The sequence below is a fragment of the Pelodiscus sinensis genome, chromosome 5, assembly GCF_049634645.1.
Source record: "Pelodiscus sinensis isolate JC-2024 chromosome 5, ASM4963464v1, whole genome shotgun sequence".
Lineage (NCBI taxonomy): Eukaryota > Metazoa > Chordata > Testudines > Trionychidae > Pelodiscus > Pelodiscus sinensis.
In genome coordinates this window covers 29,502,392-29,529,906 of record NC_134715.1, presented here as the reverse complement: position 1 = coordinate 29,529,906, position 27,515 = coordinate 29,502,392, and the positions used below count along the sequence as shown (strand labels likewise).

Below are 27,515 nucleotides of genomic sequence, written 5' to 3'. Positions count from 1 at the left end.
CATTAAAAGTCACTGTAAAAACGGTGCATTTTTTGAAGAATGTAACAGAAAAATACCAGATTATAATACTTGTAAATTGACAGGTCCAAATTTGTATTTTTAACCTGGTTTCTCTAAGGATAAACTGAAATTATCCCTTGAAAAATCATTAATTTATTATGCTCTTTAGGAAAACAATAAAGAACCACCTGTCCTCTTTAGGTCTATAGAATCTGATCGATGACTGAGAAAAAGATTATTGTCCAAGACCATTCATTATTCTTTACAACCTGTTTAAGAAAGGACAAGTTCAGGTTATTTTAAATAGGCAGCAGAGTTTGTAAATACCAGCTGTAAAGGCTTCTGCACTCTCAATTCCATTATCTTCTTTCTGTAAATCGTGCAGGAAGGTCCCTACTTTTGTTAACATTGGCTTGATGGTAAACTGACAGCGCTCTTTTCTCGAGGGTAACATAAGGGTTACCAAAGGAAGGCCATATTTGTAAGTGACGGTTACTTCTGGAAAAAAAAAAGGAGAGAAATTGAATCATATGGTAATGTAAAACATTTTTTCACATCTGTTTTTAAAGACAAAAATGTTTAATACAAAAAGACAAATAGCGCTTCTGCATTTGTTAAATGTGGTGTGTTTCACTGCAACACAATGTCTTATACTTTAAACTTCTGGAACATCTTTCATTATCAACAATAATTAAGACCCACCACCCCACAGTGAAACCAGTGTCCTTCCCATTTTAATCCTGGGGCAACTCAAGTACCAAAAGGATAAGCAAATTGCTCCAAGTCACTTAAAAGCCATTGGCATGGGAGGAATAGTAACCCAATCTCCTGACTTCTAGTTCTGTGCAGTAACCCCTCAATGTGGCTGAATGAGAGGTAGTGCACATTTCAATGTTTCTATATGTGTCCATTTCAGACATCTGGAATTGAATGTTCAGTGGATTTAAAAAAAAAAAAAAAAGATGAGAAAACTCACCATCAGATGGCACCAATGTGCCATAGCATGCTGTTTTATGGTGCTTCAGAGATCCAATTTGCCTCAGATGCTGCATCTGAAACAGAGATTTCACAGTTTGAACTTCCTCAGTCCACCACCCTCAGGACCTGACAGGTGCCGAACCAGAGAATTTGCCAAATTTGCCATGGGAGCAGCATTACCAAAACTTCTACTGCTCACTGGACTCTTAGAAGACATTTAAGGGTAAATCAGAGCTAAATAACAGCATAGAACACAGACAGGCCTGGTTTCTGCAAACAAACTTTATGGGACGGCAGGAAATTTGGCCACACCCACGATAACTGGATATTTGGCTAACTAAAATCATTTCGGATCACAGATGTTGCCAGACCAGAGAGTGCTAAATAAGAGAGATTCAACCTGTAGCTTTAAGAGAGGATTAGGATAGAATGCTTCCTTGGTAAGAGGTAGCCCACAGCCCAAAATGGTAACTTACTGCACAGACCGATTGGCAAATGTCTGAAAATCATCTCCTTGAATACAAAGGGCTTTAGAGACCCTGCCTGTTGAACAGAACCATACCGGTTTCAAACAAAAATAGTTTGCTAAACCAGAAAATAGCTGGAAAGGAATAAACAGTGAGGCTACGGCTATACTATACGTTTTGCCAGAAGAGGCAATGCAAATGAAGCACGGATTAGCATTTTCTCGCGCTTCATTTGCATAATCACTTCCAGTCTGTTTTTGCACACAAACAAGCAGTATGGATGTTTCCTTTTTGCCTGGGACGCATAAGGATCTTGCGCAAAAAGGGGGTTGTGAACAAAAAGGAAACATCCACACTGCTTGTTTTTGCGCAAAAACCCCTTGCACAAAAACGCACTGGAAGAGAGTAAGCAAATAAAGCGCAAGAAAATGCTAATCCACACTTCATTTGCATTGCCTCTTCCAGTGAAGTGTGTAGTGTTGCCATAGCCTGAGTGGTTATAACTGGAATCTACTTAATGGAAAAAGGTCGCTATAGATTTGCTCTAGGGTTTGTTTTGTGACTACCCTTGTAAATGTCATATTTAATCAGAATATAAACTTATAACAAAGGCTTGCTGCTGCAAACCATGTTCTAGCAACCAATATGTAGCATCACAACCAGATTCAGAGGCCATGGGACTATTAATTAATTAATTGTCACTATGCTGTTTAATGTACAAAAACATAAGCGATCAGCCTGAGAGGGAAAAGAGCCAGTAGAAAGTAATGACACTTACTCAACAAGACATCATGCAGCAGATTGCCATGGGGCACGAGCCTGAGACCTCGGCAGCGGGACCAGGGCCAGGCTGGCAGCAACACCATTAGACCATGGAAGCATGGGGCCAGAGCCCCGGACTGCCTGAGGAAGTGGGGCTAGTGCGGGTTGGGGGAACGGAGCTGGAGCCCTAAGCAGCCCCTGGCAGCCCAATCAGGGCCAGAGTCAGCCCACAGCAGCACTGGGCTAGAGCCTATGACAGCCCATGGCACTGTGGGCTGCTGGAGCTCAGCAGGCAGCCCAGTCAAGGAGTGGCAGCGGGGCCATTAACCCAGCAGGCAGCCCGGCAGGGGCTGGAGATAGTCCCCCACTCCTCTCCATACCCGGAGCTGGCAGAGCAGGCAGCTGTGAAAAGGAACCTTCTCTAGTCCAGCAAATTCTCTCGTTCAGGATTGGTCAGGTCACAAGGGTACCAGATAAGATGTCCAACCTGTAGTTCACTTTATCGTTGGCTTAATAGGAATAAGTTCTTTGGCACTTGGATGTATTCTTCTTAGAAGATTGTGTATTTTTTGTAACCCACTGGAAAAAAATTCCTTTATACTATATTTATAAAGATTTAAATGAAATTATTTTAATAAGATGAAATGGATATCATTTGGATCTGTTAATTAAGCACTGTTTGAGTGAAACAAAAGGAGTAACCTTCTTTTGCATTTTATATGGTTTCTTTTTCTGCAGACTTTTTTCTGTGCTTCTCATCAGTGCAACAAAATAAATATAAACAAGCCTTGATTATATATTTTTCTTCCCCCCAAAAAACAACCTGTTTATAATCAAAACATAATACTTACACAGAGACAGGAAAAAAAAGGAGGCTATTCAATTGGTTTTATTAGCTTTAGAGAATGAGATAGCAGGGAAAGTTACCCACTAAGAGTGGAGTCATGCTTTAGGGGATAATTTATTAAACTAGAAAATAGCTGGAAAAGGAATGAGTGGCTGTAACGGGTATCTGCTTGATTGAAAGAAGGCACGATAGATTTGCTCTAGGGTTTGTTTTGTGACTACCCTTGTGAATGTCATATTTAATCAGAATATAAACTTACAACAAAGGCTTGCTGCTGCAAACCATGTTCTAGCAACCAATATGTAGCATCACAGCCAGATTCAGAGGCCATGGGAATATTAATTAACCAACTGTCTCCATTTATACACTATGCTGTTTAATGTACAAAAACATAAGAGATAAGCCTGAGAGGTAAAAGAGCCAGTAGATATTAATGACAACTGTACAACAAGACAGTCATGCAGCAGATCAGTCAAGAAAGATTTGCTTGCAAATGCAGGCTAATCATTTGTCATCTGCACAGCTTGCAGTACTGAAAGACACAGGTACATCAAAGGAACACAATTCAAATCAAACCAAGTTATTGTTTCAGTGCTAAGCCTAGTTTTTCTGTATGGGGAGGACAAAGAGGTGAGTTAACATCCTCTCACGGCTCAGGATTTAAATTGGGGGTGCCAGATGTAATTTCAAGTATGGAGCTCTGGCCATTAACCTATCCCCTCCAGTGTAAAGCACTGGGCTGTAGCAACTGCAGTTCTAAAAGGTCATGCTGGTACAATAAAAGCTAATATCTTTTCAGACTACTGTCACTGTTTATAAAGAGCCATGAAATCACCACACATTTTAGTAAAAACAAGCAAAGACTCAAAATACATAAATGTCAAAAAAGCCTACAATCCTATTTCACACCTTGTTTTGCGATAGTGTTGCCTCTTCCAAGGAGTTCATCTTTAAGCATGAGGGATTTACTGTATCCTAGATTAGATTGCCAGACACAGTAACAAAAGTTGAAATACATTACATTCTATCATAAGCTTCTCTTAGCTTAACCAAGTATCATATCTTCTGGTTTTAGCGTAACAAAACTATTTTAGGCTGTGTCTACAACACTAACACAAGTGAGTTAAAGGACCCACTTACAAGACTCTTGCAGTGTGTGTCTAACTATGTTCTGTCATCAGTCAAAAACTTGACTGATTGATTAATCCAATTACAAAACACTTAACTGACTTAGCTACACTACACATTAGTGACATAAAGGTCAGCCATATTAGGAAGAGATCCCTTGACACAGTTCAAGCCCTCAGGGTGAGAATCAGAAAGACTAACCCATTCTTTTGTTGACATCCTCCAAGAATTCCAATAGATTAAAATATTCCAATACATTAATACATTTTCCTTTACAGAAACCATGCAGGCTTGTCACTATTACAGCTGTTCCATCTGGACATTATAATTGTCTCTTTACTTACTGTGTTAGTCAATATGTCTGGTCCTAAAACCCACAGATCACTAGTTTTGAAGATAACCCTTAAATTTTTTTATTAAATATTTATCGACAGAGACTACTTCTGCTACCAGTCAAGAGAACAGTGGATATTGATGCAAGACAGCACATTTTTTATAACAATCCAGTCACTTCAGAACTCAGGTGTTTGCAGTTTGACACTTATTGCTAATTAATGTATCAACTTGTTTTAAACCTCCTCTTTTGACATCTTAATCAGACAATTTTTCATCTTTATTACTTAAAAAGGGTGGTTTTGGTAAGTCTCTCTCCAGCATCCTCTTTGATGAAGACTGATGAAAAGAAATCATTTAGCTACTCTACATTTTACATTATTACCCTCAATTATTCCCCTTTACCTACCCCATGGCCGAACACACTGAATCTCCAATAGGCTTCCTACTTCCCATATCCTTAAATAATTGATCTGTCAACATTTTAGTTTATTTGTTCTTCAGATTAATCCTCTCTCCCCACTCCCAGTTTCATGTTACATTTTACCTGCTATAGTTTATATTCATTTCTGTTGACTTTACTTGGGCTGGATTTCCATTTGTTAAAGGATACCCAATTGATTAAAATTATGACTTGATGCTTGGCTATTTCACAATACCAATTGTGATTTACCGTCTTACTTTCTTTTTCATTTAGGAGTCTGAATGCTTTCCTGATGGTGTCCTTAAACAGCTTTCAGACTGGGTTTTAATTGCCTTGTTCTTGACTGTAAAATACCTTTGATAAGTTTTCTAATTTATTGATTGCAAAGCTCTATGTAATGTTATGTTTAATATTACAGCAATAGTTCCGGATACAGTTCCTTCTCTGAGAATGCTGAGTTTGTTTGTAATGTAGTCATTATTGCTTAGAACCTCAATTATAATTATTTACTTGAGCCAGCTCCTTTGTGTCACTTAGTGCTGTGTTGAAAAGAGCCTGTCTTCCTGTGTGCTCCACAATTAGCTGTTCCAAGAAACAACGAAGCTGTTAAAAAAACTGCTTCTTCAAACCTGGTCTCCAGATTTACATTTGACTAGTTTAGATTTAGGTAAGCTGAAGTCATCTCTCATTAAGGCTTGATCTCCCTAAAACATGACACACTCAACTTTAGAGCTAGCTAGGAAACAGGGTTTCTATTCCCCAAGGAAATTCTGACATTTCTGCACACACTCACTCACACATACAAAAAATAAATTCTGAATCTGAATGAAAAGTTTGGAATTTCTTGTTTAACAAAAAGTCCAAAAAGTTTTGACTTGCAACTATGTTGCCATGACCAGAACAAAATGTTTCAAATAGTTTCACTTAGGTAAGTGTATTGTTTCAATAAAGTCAAACTCTGTTTCAATTTGATCTTTTAGAGTCATTCTGTTTAGATTATTATACATTAAAACATTTTAATATGTTTATATAGGATTTAATTTCAATGTAGAAGTCGAAATGAACTGAAATGACATCAAAATAAATGAGAAAGTTGAAAGAATTCACTTTGTCCTTTTTCCCCATTGAAAATTTTGGGTAAGTCCATATGTTCCAAATACATGTTGTTGTTTTTTCCTATGAGACTGCATCTTTGGATGGAAAAATGTTCCATCATAATTTTTCAGCTAGCTCTACTCACTATAAATTTGCCTGAATCAGAGTGTCATTAGCATAATACTATTAATGTATTTGTATTCTTCATGCATGGGAGTTTATCAATCATTTCAAGCGTCAAAGATGCTGCCTTTAGAGAAACTAACTGCCCCAGATGCTGCTATACTTCATACTGTACATGCTAGGCAACCTGTGCTCACATTTCTCAAAGGCAATGATCATTTGTGTTCTAGGCTTGATCTATGGAAGGAGCAGCCATGACCTCCATCTCAACAAGATAAAGTGGAGGAGTAAGTTCTGCAAGGGGTTCCATAGCTTTCCTCTACTGTAAGGCTGTGTCTAGACTGGCCAGTTTTTCCGGAAAATCAGCCGCTTTTCCGGAAAAAACTTACCAGCTGTCTACACTGGCCGCTTGAATTTCCGCAAAAGAACGGACTTCTTACTGTAAGAAATCAGTGCTTCTTGCGGAAATACTATTCTGCTCCCATTCAGGCAAAAGTCCCTTTTGCGCAAAGCTCAGATTTGTTTTCCGCAAAAAAGCCCTGATTGCGAAAATGGCGATCGGGGCTTTTTTGCGGAAAAGCACGTCTAGATTGGTACGGACGCTTTTCCACAAAAAGTGCTTTTGCGGAAAAGCATCCATGCCAATCTAGATGCTCTGTTCTGAAAATGCTTTTAACGGAAAACTTTTCCATTAAATGCATTTCCGGAAAATCATGCCAATCTAGATGCAGCCTAAAAGTATATTGTCTCAGTGCTCAACTGCAAAGAACCCAGTAAAGTTAATTCACTGGGACTGTAATCAGTCAGAACCCAGACTTTCCTAGACACTCATCTGCCCCGCTGCTGAACAACAGGCTTGGTGGCTGAGGGGTTTCTATGCTCCTCAACATTGGATTAGGTAAACAGAACTGTAGTTTTAATATATTAATATGTAAAAATATAACATGAGAAATATAAATATAACCTGCTATTTATGAGCAAGTTCTCAATATTTTACTTATATGTTTTAGCATTCTCCCCACACAGAGATGCATGCATGCATGTGATATTTGAATTTTTCTCTTTGAAGAGAAACATCTGGAAAGCAATTCATGTGGAATGACAAGATTGAAGAGCCAATAGCTGAGACTAGCGACTCTGTCTGTACTTCAGAAATAAATGAAGGTTTAAAAATAAAAATAAAAAGAAGTGGCACATCCCAAATCATTACTAATCTACCTATCTTATCCCAAAATGATTCGGTCTTTCAGAAAAAGTTTGATAAGTACAAGTGAAGTTACAATTTAAAAGTCGTTAACTAGACTATATTTTTTCTAATGTTTTCTGTTAGAAAGAAAAAATATGTATAAGGGAACAAGATATTATAAGCCCTAATCACCATCCACCGTCATTTTGTATAACTGTTCATTTGAGCTATGGCAATGCCTTCCAGTTTTTCCTAGCCACCCTTGTATTAACATTTGAATAATTTCTTCTCGTATTGACCAGAATTTTCTTTGTGTTCTCAGCAGCTCCTAGAATTAAGTCACCATGCACTAAAGACATTTTTTATACAAATTATAACTCTTGTTCAGGAGGCCTGTAAATCTGAGCAATTTATCAGTTATCCTTACGAAAAAAAATCACTCACTCTGAAATAATACTGCTGTAGAGTTACAATTGTACTTCAGAGAAGATAAATGCTCAGTGCTCCACATGTTAGAAACTGCAGTTTTCCCAATCCTGGGGCAAGTCACTGCTGATACATTCTGTTATCTTTCTCAGCAGCTTCTGCATCACAGTAGGAACTAGCAAGCAACACAGTTTAACCTCACAGCTATAAACACCTCCAGAACAGAGGTTGTTTGTAACTATGAAATGTTCATGACTCTAAACCAGGGATGGGCAATAATTTTGGATGGGGAGCCACTCCATGAATTTAGTAAGTAGTCAAGGGCTGCATTTTTCTATGTTTTTAATGGAGGGAGAGTGGGGCTTAGGCGGGAGTTTGGGTGAAGGAGGGGGTTGTGAAATGGAGGGGGTGCAGGATCCGAGAAGGAGTTATGACTGGGGCAGGCCTCAGAGGGTTGTGTTCTAACCTGTGACAAGGAGTTGACGTGCAGGAAAGAGTGAGGTGGCAGGAGCAGGCTCTGGCCAAGAGATACTTAGCCTAGGCAGCTCTCAGCCAGCAGCTCAGCTAGGGTTGCCAGGTGTCCAGTATTGAACCAAACAGTCCAGTATTTTCGCCTCCTGTCCGGTAAAAAAAATTCAGAAGATACCGGACACCTAAAATGTCTATGAGAATGGCACACAAGAGACTGACCTTTTTCTTAATTGGCTTCAATTCTTCATAACATTTAATGATCACTAAGGATCTTTAAAATGTCATCCTGTTGCACAGCTCTCAGATGGTTAAACACTGGATTTAAGTAGCCAGATAAAGAAAATCAATGGCTAAAATGACAGCATTAATTTGAAAACCACAAATAGTCTAGTAGCACTTTAAAGATTAACAAAACATGTAGATGGTATCATGAGCTTTCGTGGGCACAACCCACTTCTTCAGATGATCGGAGTGTTGGAAGTCCAGATCCAAGAAATTAAGCAAGCATATCAAGAGGTCAGAATCCCAGGATAATTTTAACAGGAGGCCAAATACAGCCTTTCAAGGGCAGAAAACATTTCTAAATTTGCTTCAGAATTGAGTTTCCATTCCAGCAATTCAGGTACGTCCTTAGCAGACTGACACCATGTTTAGGCCAAACTATGCTCCTTAGATTCACAAATCTCGACAAAAGAGCTCCCTCTGCCCTACATGGAAAGGAGCAAAGGGGAGGTCAGTCATGTTGGAGCATCACTCTAGGGCTAGTGGAACTAAAAGGTGAAACACACTAGCACAGATTCACTCTTTAAACTAGATGAAGTGTAAAACTGCATATGGGGGAAAGAGTAAATTAAACGGCTAATTACCTTATTTTTAATAATTTAAAATGCATTTAATACAAGTTAATTTACATCTTAAAATACTGTAACATGTAGAGGTCCCTTTAAATGGGACTCGGACAACTGTGAGTATAACAGACCAACATGAATGTAACCCTTTTTAATGTAGCATGTCTCCCTTCAGCAGTGTAAACAATAGTGAATCTCAAGTTGATTTTTCATTATCCAAAAAGGACAGTACACTAAATGTAGAGGGAGGAAATGCATATGTTGTTGATATATCTGAAAATGTTTTGTAAGCACATGAAGAGACAGGCCAACGAACTTCTAGCAAGTGAATAAAGAACCAGGAATAAATCCAAAGTATTTTATCAGTTTCATTGCTCTGTTCAAGCCTAGCACACTTACGATTTCTCTTACCTCTGTCTCTCACTGTGTCTGCTTTTTCTTTAAAACAGAAAAGAAAACAAAAAAGGAAAGGAAAGGAAAATAAAAGTTCAGCCTCATGCTCCTTTTCATGCGAAGGACCACTCCAAAAAAAAGAAAAAAAAAAAAAGGACCTCTAGAAAGAAGTTATGCTTGCTAAAATTAATGGAGTAGACAACCCTTCTGCAAATGAGAACAGTATGTATCTTAACAAGGGCTTTGTAACCAACCAAAAATAAATAAAAATCAGAGTTCCGTTTTTCAAACTATTGCCTTTGTAGTTTAAGCAAAACAGCCCTTCGAGTAAAACACTCAGTAAATTTTAAGCAACCACAGAAACAAATAATGGGCCAAGTTTATCCACTCTGAAATGCAGTTACACCACTGATATGTTTGGTCCATTATCCTGAAGCTCAAGCTAGATTAACATGTATTCTCCCCCCTCTTCATTGTCTCTTTATTAATTTTCTTTTGCTGGTTTCTCCTCTCACCTCTCTTCTCACATGAAAGGTTAACCAGTAAGCATTACCCTTGACCATTAAACAGTGGGGACTGGAGCAGTATGGTGTGTGTATGTATATTAATTACAGCTCTAGTTATAACTTTATTGAAAACTGAACATCTATTTTGGAGGCACTGGGACTCATCACCATCAGTTTGCAGTGCCATAACAACAGATGCTGAAAACACTAACACTAAGGCAGGCTGAAAATTAAGACATAACCTCCGCTCCACAGAATGCTACTGCAGAAACAGCACTACTAGTCTGCAAATGAGCATCTGTGAAAGCACTGGGGAGAGGGAGGAAAGAGAAAGAGAAGGACTGAACAGCAGAATACAGATTCTGAGAACAAGATCCTCCAGGAAGCACAAAACTATTTGGACACAACAGGTGCCTTCCAGGTTTCCTTTTCAAAGCAACAAGACTGTCAAGCAAGCGTGAAAGGAGGGGCACGAAGAATAGAATAAAATATTGTTACACACATTGGGTGCATCTGAATGTGTACATACAAGTCATACTTGCAGTCAAGGAAGAAACATACTGTACTGCAAATGGATTTAAGAAAATATATTTAGACATGAAAAATATTTTCCTTTTCACACCTGCACAGTAAAGCCATTATGGTATGCCATTCAGAGCTGATGGATTTATTTGGGAATGCATGGGGGGTGGGTGGGGAATACAGCGTATTACAAACTAGGACAATGAATTTAAAAATGGTCTTCAATCTTACCCTGGCTCCCTAGTTTATGGCTCTCCCTCACTATTGTCTTTCTTCCTCATGCTTCAATATGTCTTTCTTAGAGTCTTCTCCCCCCCCCCCCCCCCCCCGCCCATCCCCATGCATGAAACCTTGCCCCTATTTAAGTCAATGAGAAAACCCCTACTGTCCACCTTTGAGCATTTCATTACTCTCTACCTCCTGCTAGGTATCCATTCTGCTCTTCTTTCTCAAAGGGAGAGGAAGGAACAACTCAATAGCTTCTGAAAGATTTATGGTTTCAGAGCCCAAGCCATCCACTTTTAAGAAAACGTAGAGTCCTCAGACTACAAAGAATCTATACAATCTTTATAATCTATTTTATTCACGGGGCTAGGGCTGTGATCCAGAGGGAGGCTCAAATCAGGATGAGTCAGACAGTGACAGGAAAGGATTATAGCAAGAAAATATATTTGCTTCTAATCAGGAGGTAAAGTCTACATCTGAGAACTACATCTGTCTTTGAATAGGATTTTCGGTAAAAAAAAAAAAAAGAATTTGTTGTAAGAGGCAGGAAGTGTTCCAGTTGTTCTACAGAATAACTCTCAGTTCTGGAGGTCAGCGTGCGTGGACAAGGGCTGACCAGAGAAAAGCTGTTGCAATCTTTGACTTTACAACTAATAAAAAGGGACTTTGTTCTTAAAACCCGGCTTAGAGTATGTCCTATTAGATAATCAGCATGGTTGTCCCTCTCTCTGCAAAAATTTAGGAAAGAGCTTGGCATAAGACATGTTAATTGACTCCATCCCTATTAAAAATAATTCAGCTCATTTCTAGAAATAGCAAAATTCTTCAGATTGCCTGAGAAAGTAAAACTATATTTTTTGTCTTTGTTTGTATTTCAGCAGAGATGAGTTAACAAATAAACAAAAGAGTGCAAACCATCAGGTTAATCTGCTCATCCAACATTTGTTGCTTTCCTGAAGTTCTATCTAGCTAATTTTTCTTCAGAAAAGCTTTTTAGCCATCTGAAAAACATTCTAGAAGAGAGTAAAACCATTCTGAATAGCAGATCAAATTGATTTTTCAATTAAAAGTGATTTGAATGAGTTATTTAAAATTGTATTTAAAAATTCAAAAAGATTTTAGAAACTCTCAAAAAATGAAACCAAATGTTCAAATTTTATACTTTCTGATTCCCTACATTTTTTCCCCTCAAAACATATGCATTTTGGACACCTCCTCTACCCTTCCCCCAACAATCCAACATTGTTTTAATTTTTTATTTTTTGGAATGGCCAGCGAAGCAAAAGAGTTCTTTGCACACTCTATCACTGACTCCTTTATATTTTTCCAAACTTCACATTTCCAGAACGTTTTACTGTAGTTTTGATAAGGAATGCACAGAATGTAATTAATCAGTGTCTTATCCTAAGGGGATGGCCCAGTTAGAATGCCCTACAAAACATGCATCCCTGGTGCAGGGGCGGTTCCATGGAAGCATGCAACAAAGCTTTATACTGAACACTTTTTTACTCTGCTTCAGAATCACTTCCTTCAGGGTCATCATATCAATGGTGGAGAAGGCAAGGTCACTGCTCCCAATGTGTCTGTTCCATGTTGTTGTGGGGGAAGAAGCCGTAACAGCCCTGGAGTATTTGTTATTTGTTGCACATTGGCAGCAGGACAACAGGGATTCTAGTTGATTCCTGACAGCATGGGAGGAATCACTGACACTCCTGACACTTGATAAGAGTGGACAGGTGGATGCCCAAGACACCTCCTAGAGTTTTGCTTTGGGTGCATTTGGTAGTAGGAAGCACGTAAAGAGGAGCTGGAGAGGCAATGTATATACAGTGGAAGAATAGTGAAATAGTGAAGGGCAACAGAACAGATAGAAGAGACAAAAATGGATAAAAGTCCATCCTACCTTGGGGGAAGCAAGAGTCTTAAAACACCACAGACAGCATGAGCTGCCACAGAAAGCAGACCAGGCACTGGAAAATGGAGGAGCATCAGAAATTAAGGCAGTGGTTAGAAATATCACCAGTGGAGCTGCTGTCTCCAATGACAGTTAGCCTCTAGCTTTTCATCTCTTGCTGCAGTCACAGATCAGCTGAAGATAACCCCCTAGGACAACCGAAACTATATGATGGCATCAGTCATCCATTACTGAGATGCACTATGAGCAACTTATTTTGTTTCTTCTACAAGCCACATCCATATTTTCTATCAGAAACATGCACATTTCAGTCTCTGTGCACACTGCATTTAATCTTTAATAGGGATGTAAAATCCCATTTAATTTAATTGGTTAACTAGTTAAATGTGAAATTTAACCAGTTAACCGATTAAAGGGAGGGGTGCAAGCATCACATCTCTAATCTTTGCTTAGATTATAATTCCACAAGATACAGAAGCATGTGCCTAACTTTAAGCACAAGTAATTCCAACATCCTAATGAATCAGGACTATAATGTTCTCTTCCCGCTTCTCTCTGTCTCATTTAATAAGTCATCAAAAGTAATTTATTGTAGCTCTGTAACACTAAAACCAAAGGGGCTATGAGTTTTAATTGTCATCTAATAAAATGCATTTTACCACAGTTGAACTTGTGCATTATCACTAGCATTCTGCATGTACAGATACTACCATCCTCGCCAAAAATAGAATATTTCCTGGCAATACAGAACTGTTAGCTGTAGATCCACCGAAAGTTGTGCAAGCTTTTATCTCACTCCTTTTATCAAGCCCAGTTTTACAAACCATCAACAGCTGTGGACTCCTACCCTTTCTGCTTCATTTGTTCTTCTGTTCCCACCTTTAGGTTACTGTAAGGAAGGGAAGCAATTCTAGTGGGAAACACAAGGCAAAGCCTTGTAAAATCTACCCACCCACTCACAAGGGGGGGAACAAACAAGTAAAAGATGAAGGACAGGTTCTGTGATGCACCTCTCAAGGGGCACAGCTCATATGGCGTAATTCAAGGGCACAGGAAGCAACAATCACTACTATCTGATGTGGCTCCCAGGGTAAATTACAGAAGCAAAGTCAGAATGTCTGTCTGGCTGTTGAAGACCCTGCTCCCATTTTCCTAGTGTACCTGCATTTGCAGGCATCATTTGTCTTGCAGAAGTACTTTCACTCTGGAATTTAATGAACACCATACAACTGTCGTTTCCTGAGTACCTCTCTACTGTTGTGTCTTTTGTATGGTCTGCTATTAGGACAGCTGCAGGCAGAAACCTTTCCAAAGGAAAAAACACACCAGTTTCTTTTGTCCCTTTAACAAGTGACATAGGAACACAGGACCTGTCACTCTGGATCAGGTCAATGATGAATCTACTCCAACATCCAGTCTTTGACAATCGTCATTATCAGTATGCAGATGTAAGGTTCAGCAACTCTTACAGTAGAAAGTTACAGAATAACCTACCTATGGGGAAAGTTAGCTTATGTCCTGAAGCACCAGATTTAAAATCCTTATTAATGTTACTGGGGATGTTCCTGTAGATCACAGAAGTGGCTAGTACTTTTTAAACTGCTTATATACAGATTTCAGTTGTTTATTAGAAAAGAGATCCAAAGGGATCTGGAAAGAAGTCACAGAGAACCAAAGGAGAAAAGGTTTGTGAGAAAAAAAGAAAAAGAAAAAGAGGGATAGAAATTTTTTAAGAAAAGTTTGATTTGCTAACAACCAATTGTCAAAAAAAGAGCAAGATGAAAACTCAGCTCATGTTTTGGAACAAAACTGGGGGAGGGGGGAAGGAGATGGTATACTTTAAATTTAGACTCGGGATACAAACCTAACAAGGTTAGGCTATTTAAAACCTCAGAACAAGCCTGTAATATATCTAAACCTGATGGATGGGATGGGAACAAACAAAAATACTAAGAAAACAAACAGTTTTAAAAAAAATAAGAAAATTAGATTACTTACCTGTAACGGAAGGTTCCAAGATGTGTGGTCCCTATCTGTATTCCACTAAGAGGTTATGTACTTGCATCATGCACCCGGAGCAAGGGTTTTTGAAAACGGTACTGCTTCATGGTCCACACACGTGCCCTGTGTCTCTTTGTGATCACACACAAGGTGATAAAGGGCACCGTGGGCTGCTTGCATCTCCAGTTCCTCTAGGCTCTTGACTCCACAGAAGAGGGGAAGGAGGGTGAATTTAGAATGCAGATCAGGACCACACGTCTCCAAGAACATTCAATTACTAAGTAAGTAACCTTATTTTCTTCAAGTGATGGTCCCTACTATATTGCACAGAGTGATTAACAAGCGGTGCTCATGTGGATGTTGGGAGATTGTGCAAGAGAAGTTTGTTGTTCTGATCAAAGTGGGCATCGCAGAAATATGCAGTATATAATAACTACATTCCAGTTGAGGTATATTATAATTATATGGTATTTTTATGCCTGGTTTTGTAAGCCATTAATTTTCCAAGTGTGGTGGAACTTCAAATACAGGGGGTCCCGGCTATAAGTTGTCCAGGTATACATCCGTTCCACACTAAAGTCATTGACGTTTGTAGGAACTGATGCATAATAAGTCCTCCCATTCCCTGCTATAAGTCATGCAAAACACTCCCTCCAATTTGCTTAAATGGAAGTCAGCTGCAGGAAAAAAAAATACCCCGCTTTAAGTTGTTTTGCTATAAGTCCAAGTTTTTTGGAATGTATCTTGGACTTCTAGCGAGGGACCTCTGTATACAAGACAAAATCCTGCAACGAGTGGAGTACTCCGGAAAAGCTGAAGATCCACTGGTCTAAGGTACTCGGAATTCTCTACAGCAATTACTCAAACTAGTGAGACTCATTTTGGGGGAGGAAGGGACTGAAGAGGTGGCTGCATCTGGACAAGATGAGGGATGCCTCCCCCAGATCCATGGATATGATTAGACTCTGCAGCTGTGTTGGAGTGCCTTTCTGAGGAGGGTTGTGGTGATGAAGTGGGAGAGCTGCAGCAGCATCCCAAATCCTTAAGCAGGTACAAAAGGAAGAACCGAACAAAAAAAATTCAGTTGCCCTGGGCTTCCTGGAATCAGCCGCTGATCAGTTTCAGCAGCAGCTGACTTGGGGACACCTGGGGTAGAGCAGCTGGGGTGCTGCCAGGTTGGTCCCCGCAGCACCGAGGTGCAGCGCAGCCGGGACCTACCCAGCAGTGCCCCAGCTGCTCTGTCCCAGGTGTCCAGATTCAGCTGCTGTTGAAACTGATCAGCGGCTGATTCCAGGAAGCCCAGGGCAGAGCAACTCTGCCTCGGGCTTCTTGTAGTCAGCTGCTGGTCAGTTTCAGTAGCGGCTGAATCTGGACGCCAGTTCCGACTTAACCTACAGTCCCTATCTTGTATGTAACCCGGGGACTGCCTGTACTGAAGCCAAGGTAAGGGAGTGGGTTTCAGAGCCTGAGCTTCTGCCTGAGTTGCAACATCTATGCAGCCTTTTTTAGTGTGGTTGCACTGTCTCCACAAGTCTGAGTCCGTCTAACTAGGAGACTCACTACTGAAGGCTGTATAGACATATCCTTTGGAGGCTGAGTAACTGGGAATATTAAGGGTGGTTTTAGTAACCACAATTATATCAGAATATACAAGAGTGTAACTTACTTTTCTTAGAATGGTATGTACCTCTGTTTATTATGCCTTATAATCATTAGAATTTGGGCATAGCCATTATCTGTTGGAAATTCAAATTATTGCATCAGATGAGTTTCAGTGTTAACTAGCAGGCGCGGCCTGCTGTTGACTGGACAAAGTCATTTTGCATAGATTACACTTATAGGAAAGAAAGTAAATGTGTGTAATAGAATTTTTTATTAATGTGCTTGCAAAAGGGAAGTGAAAGAACAGTTTTTTAAATTTCGTAGGATTTCAACTTCAAGCATTATTCATTTTATTGAACAATTACCATACATAGTACATTTGATGAGAAACTCATAAAGCTTCCATTACTCTTTCTGTAACTAAGCTGTAAGTAATTACAGGCCACTCGATACAGAATAGTAGAACTGGAAGGGACCTTGAAAGGTCATGAAGTCCAGTCTCTAGCCCTCATGGCAGGACCAGACACCGTCTAGACCATCCCTGATAGATGTCTATCCAACCTGCTCTTAAATCCATAATTTCCCTAGGCAATTTATTCCAGTGTTAAACCACCCTGACAACTAAGAAGTTTTTCCTAATGTCCAACCTAAACCTCCCTTGCTGCAGTTTAAACTTGTTGCTTCTTGTCCCGTCATCAGAGGCCAACGAGAATAATTTTTCTCCCCCCTTCTTGTGACACTCTTTTAAATACTTGAAAATGGCTATCATATGTAGGATTTCATATTCATATTATTTGGATTAGTTATGTTGAAAATATTTTTTTTTTCTAAAATACTGTATGTGAAAAGTACAGTTCCGTTTCCCAAGAGCTATCTTCACATCAGCCTTTGATATAAATGTCCTAAGTGAATTAATTGAGAGAGAGGAAACAGAACAGCTCTTACCTAGCTGGAGTTCAAAGGGCTTGAGGGTGTTAATTATAAAAGCAAGATATTAACATTCCAATTACTCATTTGTTCCTCAGGAAGGCAATGAGGGGGACACAGGAACACATGTGTTGTCCAGGGCATAAAAAGATGAAAAATACTTTGATCTCTTTGTACTATATCTTCTTTAAAGCCATAAGCTTTAGAAAAGCCTTTGGAAAATTTCATGAAATCTTTAATACTACAGTTTCGGGACTATATCAAACATGTAGTCCTCTTTGAGGAACAAACACCACTACTGTTTGAATTTTAAATATATATTTATCCTTTCTAGCTAGAGTAACTGATAATCTTTTAGATTTAGCAACGAATAGTGAAGACTTAAAAAAAAAAAAAAAACCCACCCAAAAAACAAAAACCCAATACAGGCAGTCCCCGGGTTACGCAGATCCGATTTATGTCGGATCCATACATACGAACGGGGCTTTTCTTGCCCCGGTGGACCGGGGCGGCAGGACCACCCAGACGCGCCGCAGTCCCGCCACCCACGTCTCCCTGGTCTGCTGGGGGAGAGGCGCAACTAGTGCGCCCGCTCCCCCCAGCAGACCAGGCTTTTCTCGCGGATGCCTGTGGTAGAGCAGTTGGGGCGCTGCCGGTTGGTCCCGCAGCGCTGCTCCTCGGCGCTACTGGACCAACCCGGCAGCACCCCAGCTGCTCTGCCCTAGGCGTCATGATTCAGCCGCTGCTGGTCAGTTTCATTAGCGGCTGAATCAGGACGCCTGGGGCAGAGCAGCTGGGGTGCTGCCGGGTTGGTCCAGTGGCGCCGAGGAGCAGCGCTGCGGGACCAACCGGCAACGCCCCAGCTGCTCTACCACAGGCGTCCGCGAGAAAAGCCTGGTCTGCTGGGGGGGAGGTGGGGGGGCGGGCGCACTAGCTGCACTCCCCCCCCCCCCCCCCCAGCAGACCAGGGAGACGCGGGCGGCGGGACCGAGACACGCCGCGGTCCCGCCACCCGGGTCCTCCGCGGCTTTGCTCCGCGTCTCCCTGGTCTGGGGGGGGGGGGGGGGGGGCAGCAGACCAGGGAGACGCGGAGCAGCTTTTCTCGCCCCGGAGGACGCGGGCGGCGGGACTGCGGCACGTCTGGGGGTCCCGCTGCCCGCGTCCTCCGGGGCGAGAAAAGCCCCGTTCGTAAGTACGGATCTGACGTAAGTCGGATCCACGTAACCCGGGGACTGCCTGTACCTGGAACTGCAACATCTATTGGTTAAGGAGAGACCCAGATGCCCAAGTTTGCCGATTCATTGCTGTGAGCTTCTACTCACTGTGCAGACATACCCCAACAGGCCAAACCAGAATTTCTAGATTATTCTTCTTGAGAGTGGAGACCCAGAGTTAAGATACTATAGTTTATACTTATACCTGCAAGCTCTTGAGTGAGCAGCCTACTTTAGATCCTTTCATATGTCCAATTAACCATGTCATGTTTATAACTCGCAAGCTCAGGCATGTCTCTTAGTCTTGCCTCTTCAATGTTACAGGGAAACTACAACTAAAGCCAAACTCCAACCAGAGGCCAATATATGTTGGCAGCTTTATATCAGTGTAAGCAGTTATTAAAATAGTTTTGCCCAAGGAGTCCTTTGTGTTCAATTTCAACCCCCTCTTACACACACACACACACACAAAATGGGTTCCAATATCACGTGACCCGAACACATCTCTTAGCAGAATCAACCATAGTCCAGGAAAAGCAAAACTATTCACAAATCCAGTGTTGGGCAAAATCTACTTATAGGCAGGAAACCAAACAATGGGGTGAGGGGAAGGCAGACACCAACGCACCCCCTGCTTACCACTCAGATGCCTGCTGGAAACATCTAAGACTAAACAGCGAGAGGGATAATGTGCCCAAGTTAGGAGGCCGCACAGATTGTGAGAAAAGACTGATTAGAACTAAAGTTAGGGCAAGAAATTGCATGCAACAACGTTCCTTGAGTATTAAGCTTAACTGCTGTGTTTTGTTTTGTTTAGCTTAATAATTTCTTTTTATTTGCTTGTTTTCACTTGCAACCACTTAAATACTACAGGTAGGACCGCCCTGGTCCAGCACACTTGGGACCTGCGCGGTCTTAACCCAGGGAGTTTGTCAGACCAGCCAAGGTCAAGCTCCTCTCTGGGCTGTGGGGGTCCCTGGAGCCTGGCCTCCCTGCCCTGCTGCCAGACCCATGTCAGGACTCCAGGGGTCAGCCTCCTTGGGCTGGGACTCTCCAACCGCCACAGGCCCTGCTTCTGTCGGGGTTCCTAGCCAGGGCCAGGGGTTTCTGGGCTGGGGCTCTCTGGTCTGGACTTCCCACCTACCACAGAATCAGCCCCTGCTGGCCCAGCTAGGGCTCCCCAGCACCCACGGGATTCTCAGTTGGCTTGTGCTTCTCGCCTCTGGGACTCTCTGGTCCGGCAACATCCATGGTCCTTCCAGACCATGGAATTTTCTGGACTACAGAGTCCTGGATTTGGAAGGTTCAACCTGTACTTTTTTATATTTATTAAAATCCCTTTTATTATTAGCCCAGTGTAAATAACTGTTACCTGGGGGAGGGGAATAATGGCCATGTACATCTCTTTCATTGATAAAGGGAGCAAACAACTTATGAGCTTGCTCTGCATAAAACTTTTGTGCAGAGTAAGAGAGATCTGTTTGGGATTCTGGTTCCACTGGGGCTGTGCACCTGGGTGCTGTGTCCCTCTGACTGAGCCTTCCCAGAGCTGAGTTGCTCTCAGTGTCTGTTTCAGTTTTATCTGAAGTGGGCTGTGCCCATGAAAGCTCGTGATGCCATCTACATGTTTTGTTAGTCTATAAGGTGCTGCTAGACTATTCCTTGTTTTTTAGGTTTTTCTCGGTATCTGTGTTGCTCTGCTGTGGGCTTTGACCCCCAACTCTGTGCTTTTGCTGGGGAAGACCTGAGTTTTTGGCTCAGCAGAACAGGTAAGCAGGTAAGTGGGCTCAGCCCCTCAAGTGACAGTGTCAAGGGAATCTCTGTAACCCAACTCTTCACAAAACTATCCCAGTAACAGTCTCACTAATGCCCATATGGAGGTTTTACTACTACTTGATATTCCAAAATCTCATGTGAATTTTTTCTGATTGACTATCCAAGATTTGCGTCCCCCCCCTTGTATTTACAGCATCACATTGGGATTTCATGTTCAACTGATAATCTACTGTGACCTGTAAACTACAGATGTGAACTGTTAACCGGTGCAGGCTGTAGCAGCTCCCCACTTGGGCTACGTCTAGACTGACCACAAATTCCGGAAAAGGGATGCAAATCAGGTAAGTCAGCATAGGGAAATCCGCGGGGGATTTAAATATCCCCCGCGGATTTAAATAAACATGTCCGCCGCTTTTTTTCCAGCTTGGGGAAAAGCCGGAAAAAAGCGTCTAGACTGGCGCGATCCTCTGGAATAAAGCCCTTTTCCGGAGGATCTCTTATTCCAACTTGGAATATTCCAAGTTGGAATAAGAGATCCTCCGGAAAAGGGCTTTATTCCGGAGGATCGCGCCAGTCTAGACTCTTTTTTTCCCGGCTTTTCCCCAAGCTGGAAAAAAGCGGCGGACATGTTTATTTAAATCCGTGGGGGATATTTAAATCCCCCGCGGATTTCCCTATGCTGACTTACCTGATTTGCATCCCTTTTCCGGAATTTGTGGCCAGTCTAGACGTAGCCTTGCTGTGGGTAGAAGTCTACTCCAGACCCTCCTCCACCCCGGGGGGCCTGCCACGGACAGGGATAGTTCCAGAGGGGCCACTCCATCCCAGCCATTGTGGATGGAGGAGCCACTGCAGTTCGGCAGGGCTGGAGTGCCCCCCTGCCTCCCCACTCTTTTGCTCCTATACATATGACCTTCCATTTGGCTGTATCAAAATACATTTTGTAAAGCAAGCCTACCTTGACAGAATACTGGACTGGATTCTATTCCCAGCTCTGCTATTAGTGAGGTGACTCTGGGCAGTCATCTCTTTGCGCCTGGGTTCTCTCATCCATATAAAATGGGGGTAATATTGCTGACCTCCTTTGCAAAGACCTTTGAGATTTACTGATGAAAAACAGATTGCAACTGCATATTATTATTAACAGCTGCAAATGATCCAGATCACTCTGTATAATAGACCTGCTTAATCATTACTTACCACTCTTCTAATTTTTTGAGTTTGCGGCAAATGTTACTGGTAATCATTTTAAATTTTCTCTCAGATCACTGATGAAGATACTGAATCACACTGAGCCAAGACCAGATGTCTGCAGGACCAACTAGAAACACCCTACTGGATTCAAGTCTCCATTTATAAATTGTTTTTTGTGGTCTGTCAGTTAACCCATCTATAAATCCATAAACAAGACATGAATATACTCAGAGAGAGGATGAAGATTAACACTAGGGTAGCTCAGTCACGTTCCTTCAATTCCAGCCTCGTGATTTTTCACACTTTTGAATATAAATGGATTAACGTGTATATTTCTATGTGCTATCTTTCACACATCAAGTTTTAAAGCTCTGCTGACAGTCAAATGTAAAGAGAAACAAGTAAGTTTAAAAGGGGAGTTTTCTTGTTTTTTTGTTTGTGTGTTTTTCAAAAAGAAGAGCTGGCTTAGCAAGGGGTTGGAGGGAAGAGGAGAAACATGCCACCTGCTACTCTCCATAGAACTATTCTCCATTATAATATATTACATATGAATGGGTATTTTCTCACAAAAAGGACATCTCAGCTAGACTCTAGCCTTTGTCAATGGATGAGCAGCTGAATTTCTTTTTCTGTTTTGAAAGACTCTTGGCTGCAGAGATGGTCAATTTCCAAGTAATCAGTAAAAGCTCTCCAATCACCCTTCAACAATAGGAATTCAGCTGACGGCAGAATCCTCGCTCATCTTGTTCCTGATTCATGGCATAAAAATAACGGCAGAGCATACTGAAATAAATGGAAGAAAGTCAAAGATTTGTAAGAAACTAAACCATTTACTGCCTTCAGCAGACTCAGCAAATCAGTACTGTTAATAAAGGCCAGCAAGTCAAAACACCAAATGTCTCCGAGAAGGTACGAAAAGATGTATTTCTAGCCACCAAGTTTTACATTTAGCCTAGTGAAAATGCAAAATGGAGGAACTGAAATGAATAAGCAGCACACAACCAGTGAACAAAGCCTAGAGCAAACTGAAAAAAAAAATCACTCATTGCCCACCACTCGTAATACAAGTCCTATTTGTATCATGTCCTCAATCCTCACACCCTTCCAACATGATTTGCTAAACTCCTTGCAGGAAAAACTCACTCCTTTCCTTTTTTTTTTTTTTTTCCTTTTTTTTCAGTCAGCCTTACCTCAGTTCCCAGAAAAATCAGGGAGGGGATCCTCAAGGAATCCATTTTGAAGCACTTGAAAGAGGGAAATATGATCAGGAATAGTCAACATGGATTCACCAAGGGCAAATCATGCCTGACCAATCTGATTAGCTTCTATGATGAGGTAACTGACTCTGTGGACATGGGGAAGGCAGTGGATGTGATACACCTTGACTTTAGTATAGCTTTTGATATGGTATCCCACAATATTCTTGCCAGCAAGTTACGGAACTATGGATTGGATAAATGGACTGTAATAGGACAGAAAGCTGGCTAGATTGTCAGGCCTAACAGGTTGTGATCAACAGCTCAATGTCAGGTTGGCGGTCGGTTAAGTGAAGTGCCCCAAGTATCAGTTCTAGGGCCGGTTTTGTTCAACATCTTTATAATGACCTGCATGAGGGGATGGATTGCATCCTCAGCAAATCTGTGGATGACACTGACCTAGGGGAGAGGTAGATATGTTGAAAGGCAGAGATAGGGTCCAGTGTGACCTAGACAGATTAGAGGATTGGGCCAAAAGAAATCTGATGAGGTTCAACAAGGAAAAGTGCAGAGTGCTGCACTTAGGACGGAAGAATCCCAAGCATTGTTACATGCTGGGGACCGACTGGCTAAGTAGTAGCTCTGCAGAAAAGGACCTGGGGATTACAGTGGATGAGAAGCTGGATATGAGTCAACAGTGTGCTCTTGTAGCCAAGAAGGCAAATGACATATTAAGTTGCATTAGGAGGAGCACTGCCAGAAGATCTAGAGAAGTGATTATTCCCCTTTATTTGGCTCTGGTGAGGCCACATCTGGAGTATTGTGTCCAGTTCTGGGCCTCCAACTACAGAAAGGATGTGGATGCAATGGAGAGAGTCCAGCAGAGGGCAACCAAAATGATTAGGGGGCTGGAGCACATGACCTAAGAGGAGAGGCTGAGGGAGTTGGGTTTATTTAGTCTACAGAAGAGAAAAGTGAGAGGGGTTTTGATAGTAGCCTTCAAAATCCTGAAGGAAGATTCCAAAAAGAATGGAGAGTGTCTGTTCTCAGTAGTGAGGGATAGCAGAACAAGGAGCAATGGTCTCCAATTACAGTGGGGGAGGTCTAGATTGGATATTAGGAAAAACTATTTCACCGGGAGGGTGGTGAAGCACTGGAATGGGTTACCTAGGGAGGTGGTACCATCTCCATCCCTAGAGGTTTTTAAGTCCCAGCTTGACAAAGCCCTGGTTGGGTTGATTTAGTTGGGATTGGTCCTGCTTTGGGCAGGGGGCTGGACTTGATGACCTCCTGAGACCTCTTCCAGCCCTAGAATTCTATGAAATAAAATATGTAGCCCTGCCCTGAGTGCAATGGACTGAATTACAAGTCCTACTGAGGATGGTTCTTTCAGCCCTAACATTCTCTGATCATTCAAAATCCTCCAGCTCATATCTCATGCCCCTATATGAGGCCACCCCATCTTCATAGATAGTCTCAGGCAACGCTCAGCTTTAAGTAAGTCTTTGCCAGACTGTTCCAGGCCAATGTGACTTTTATGCTGGCAAGTGAGGGGCAAGAGAAACACAATGGATCTCCTCTCTCCAAGCTTCTGAATGTGCTCCACCCACATTTCCAGTACTTGCTGGCCAGAGAAAGAGCTCGAGTCACAAACTTGAATCCCTCCTTGAATCACTACCAGGCCAGCTCTTTGTTTTTCATTCTTTGATTGCTTTCCTATTAAATTTGAGTAGTTTTCAGTTGCACTTGGTTGCTATGCAGGGGTTATCCTCGCTGCCATTTGGTTTGGCCCACAAGCAGCCTGAGGGGCTCATTTTGGACCTGCTGAACATAGAAGTTCATATTTTGATAGTGGTGAGGAGTAGCTTCTTTCTCCAATGTGCAAGAGGTTCTGAAATTCCAGTCCCTGTATCCGGGGCACATCTTTCCTCACACTGTTATCCTGTCTCTGAAAAGCATTGAACCAACTAGTTTTGTTTTTATTATTTTGGGGTTGGTTTCTTTTCGCAAATGTTCATCTTATAAATTGTGTTTATTATTTAAACACATATTGTAACTGTTGTGTACATAGGGTCAGATCCTCACTGGCATGAACACTGACATAGCACCATTTTGACTGTATCCTTGCCAGCTAGGGATGTTGGGTAGTGAGTAATTGAATAGTCGGGTAACTGCACAAAATAGTATCAGTTACATGACTATTCGATAGTCCCTGGGGGTGGGGGCCAGCAGCCAGTGCACTCCTGGTCCCACTCCTGGGAAGCCCCCTACCACTGCTGCCTAAAAACCAGCTCTCCGCGCAGACCGGATTCCCACTGTACTAAAATCCAGCTCTCTGCGCAGACCAGCTTCCACTTGCTGCCCTGCGCTGCTGCTTAGGTTCATTGGTTAAATCGTGTCCACGACTACATATTGACATCCCTATTGTCAGCTAGTATAAAACACCACCAGACAATCTTCAGTGATATTCTAATGATTGCCTGTTGAAGTTTTTAGTTACTATACTCTCCCATCAACACTCTGAATTAGGGATGTGAAAGGGGTAACTGGTTACCCAGTACGCATCACCCTCAATGGGTGACGCTCATCAAGTAACAGTTATTCAGTACCCAGGAGCAGCCCCACGCCTGCAGCCCACTGCTGGCTCCCAACCCACGTGGGCTGAGAGTTGGCCACCTCGCTCAGAGCTGGAAGTGAGAGCCAGGTAGGAGGGGGCTGCCGCTTTTGGCCTGGTGTGAGGCCGCCGACTCCTAGCCCACGCGGGCAGGGCGCCAGCAGCCCAACTGAGGATCAGAAACAGCCAAACTGGATCTGCCCACTCCAGCCCACTCACCCCCATTTAGCCAGTTAACTAATTAAATGGGATTTTACATCCCTACTCTGAACAGCTCTGTAGAAGGGAAGAGCTTTCATGTATCATAACACTTCCCTGGCTCCACCCCACGTCAGTTAGTCAGCGCAGTAACAAATAAGCAACAACTTAAGTTAATGGTAGGAAGAAAAGCCAGTCAACTATATGCAGAATTTTAAGTGTTCCAGTGTGCCATATGTTTCCATTTCTCTAGCACGTCACCACACTGAGACAAAAAAATAAATAAATAAAATTAAAAAAAATTTCCAATGGCCTGGAAGCATTTCTCAGAGGAAAGAAGGAAAACTATACGTTTGAAGGTTTTCTTTGTTGTAGAAAGCTCAGTGTTTCTGAATCATTCTGCACCCATTTACCCCAAATCTACTCCACCCACATCAGAAATACTTGGCCGAGCAAACGGATGGCTGCAGATTCCTTCCTAAGGCCTTTCTGTTCTCTTTTCTTTAGATGCTAGCTCAAAACCACTCAAAAAATTCGAGGGAGGCATGGGAGGGCTACACAGAGGAGTTAGCCAGGACTGTAGCACCATAAAAGGGAAAATACATCAGTTGCTAAACAGCCCAAGAAAGACTGGCAGCACTCCCTCTCCTCCTCTAGAGGTCTAGCCAGCAGACCTTTGCTCTTTCCCTCTGCAGAAAAGGGGAAAGGACAACGTACTGTAACTAGGGGGCTGTGCTCTGCTCACTTTGCTCATCCACCCCTGCACTGTTCAGCCACTTTTGTGGCCAGAAAGCCTGACAACATAATTACATCACATGGCAGGAAAAACTTTTTTATATAGAGAGATAGCAATCATTTTCCTTAGTACCGATCATTTCATGCCTTTTTCCCATCTTTTCCCTTAGAAAGCACTAAGGAAAGTCCTTTTACACTGTCCCTTATGTTTAACAGCAGCTGAGAATTAAGATGGCTCCTCTTCCTTAATGTCCTCTGCTCTGTGAAGTCTCCACACATTGAGAAGACCACAAGTAGGAAATGACAGACCAAACCAGTGGAGTTTCTATTTGTGGAGCAAATTGCTTACAACACTATGAGTGCAACAGTATCTTCGTTGACAGCTTTAATATGCCAAGTTTATGCCACACTCAGAGAATATGGTTTGCACAGGATTTTGGTGCTGTACTTTCACAAGGCAAAGTGCTATACATTTTTGGAACCAGTTTTTAAAATAGTTCATCATGTATCTGTTTCCTGTTGCTATCTTTGGAAATTAAAAAAAGAGCAACGATTCTACTAATAACCACCATCCGATGACAGCTTTAGCAGTTTTTAAATGCCCACACATAAAAATGAGAAAAAGAAATTCTAGTGGTGCTTTTGTGTGAAGTGACACAAAATGCTAACGGTGCTGCAGTTTCTGTACAGGAATATTTACGTCCCAAAGCTTCATGCCATTGTCTATTTCCGTGGTGTCCAACCAGTTCTGAAGCAGTAGCCACTATAGTAGCTACTGCTATAGCAAACTAGCCACATTATTCTAAAAATGTAAAATAGCAGCTACTCCTATAGCCAACTAAGTATATTAAAATGTGGTTAACTGACTAGTCGACAAGCACTTCTGCATTCCTCCTTTGAAATGTACAAGAGCCCCTATTGGGGCTCTTTCAAAGGAGGAATGCGGAAGTCTGTGTACAGCCTGGGCTGGGCGGCACACGGGTGCATGCTTTGAAATGCAGTGCGGGCTCTTTCATTTCAAAGCCACGGAGCCTGGGATTAGCGGGAGACTCTCAGTCCCCCGCTGAGCCCAGGCTCCATGCTATACTGCATGCCACTAGGGGCCCGGGGTCAGCAGGGGAGTCCCAGGGAGTCAGCTGGGGAGTCGCTGCAAAAGCAGCATTTTAAAGGAGTAGCCGCTGCACAGCTGATCCATAGATCAGCTGTGCAGCACCTGCCCTTTTGAAAAGCTGCCTGGAGGTTTCAAAGGAGCAGCACCGCTGTACAGCACTGCCTCTTTGAAGTACCCCTTTCCTCCCACCCCCTTTGCTGCCTTTAGAGAGGCTGCAAAGGGGGATATCAACTAGTCAAAATACTATCTGGTAAGCAAATGCTTATTGGACAGTCGACTAGTCTTTCACATAGCCAAC

At 42.1% G+C, this 27,515-nt stretch overlaps 1 protein-coding gene across 2 annotated transcripts in view; it reads right to left on the bottom strand.

Moving 5' to 3' along the window:
* The window catches only part of MCUB (mitochondrial calcium uniporter dominant negative subunit beta), a 74,101-nt gene that overhangs the window by 9,846 nt on the left and 36,740 nt on the right, over positions 1 to 27,515 (bottom strand). The window contains exons 2-3 of one of the 2 annotated variants that reach the window (XM_075929721.1): positions 977 to 1,052; positions 328 to 495 (exon numbers count right to left, since the gene is read on the bottom strand). In XM_075929721.1, coding sequence (XP_075785836.1) covers positions 328 to 495; positions 977 to 1,052 — 244 coding nt within the window. Of the gene's footprint in view, positions 1 to 327; positions 499 to 976; positions 1,053 to 27,515 lie in introns of both variants that reach the window. The other variant, XM_075929720.1, reaches the window with a different exon arrangement.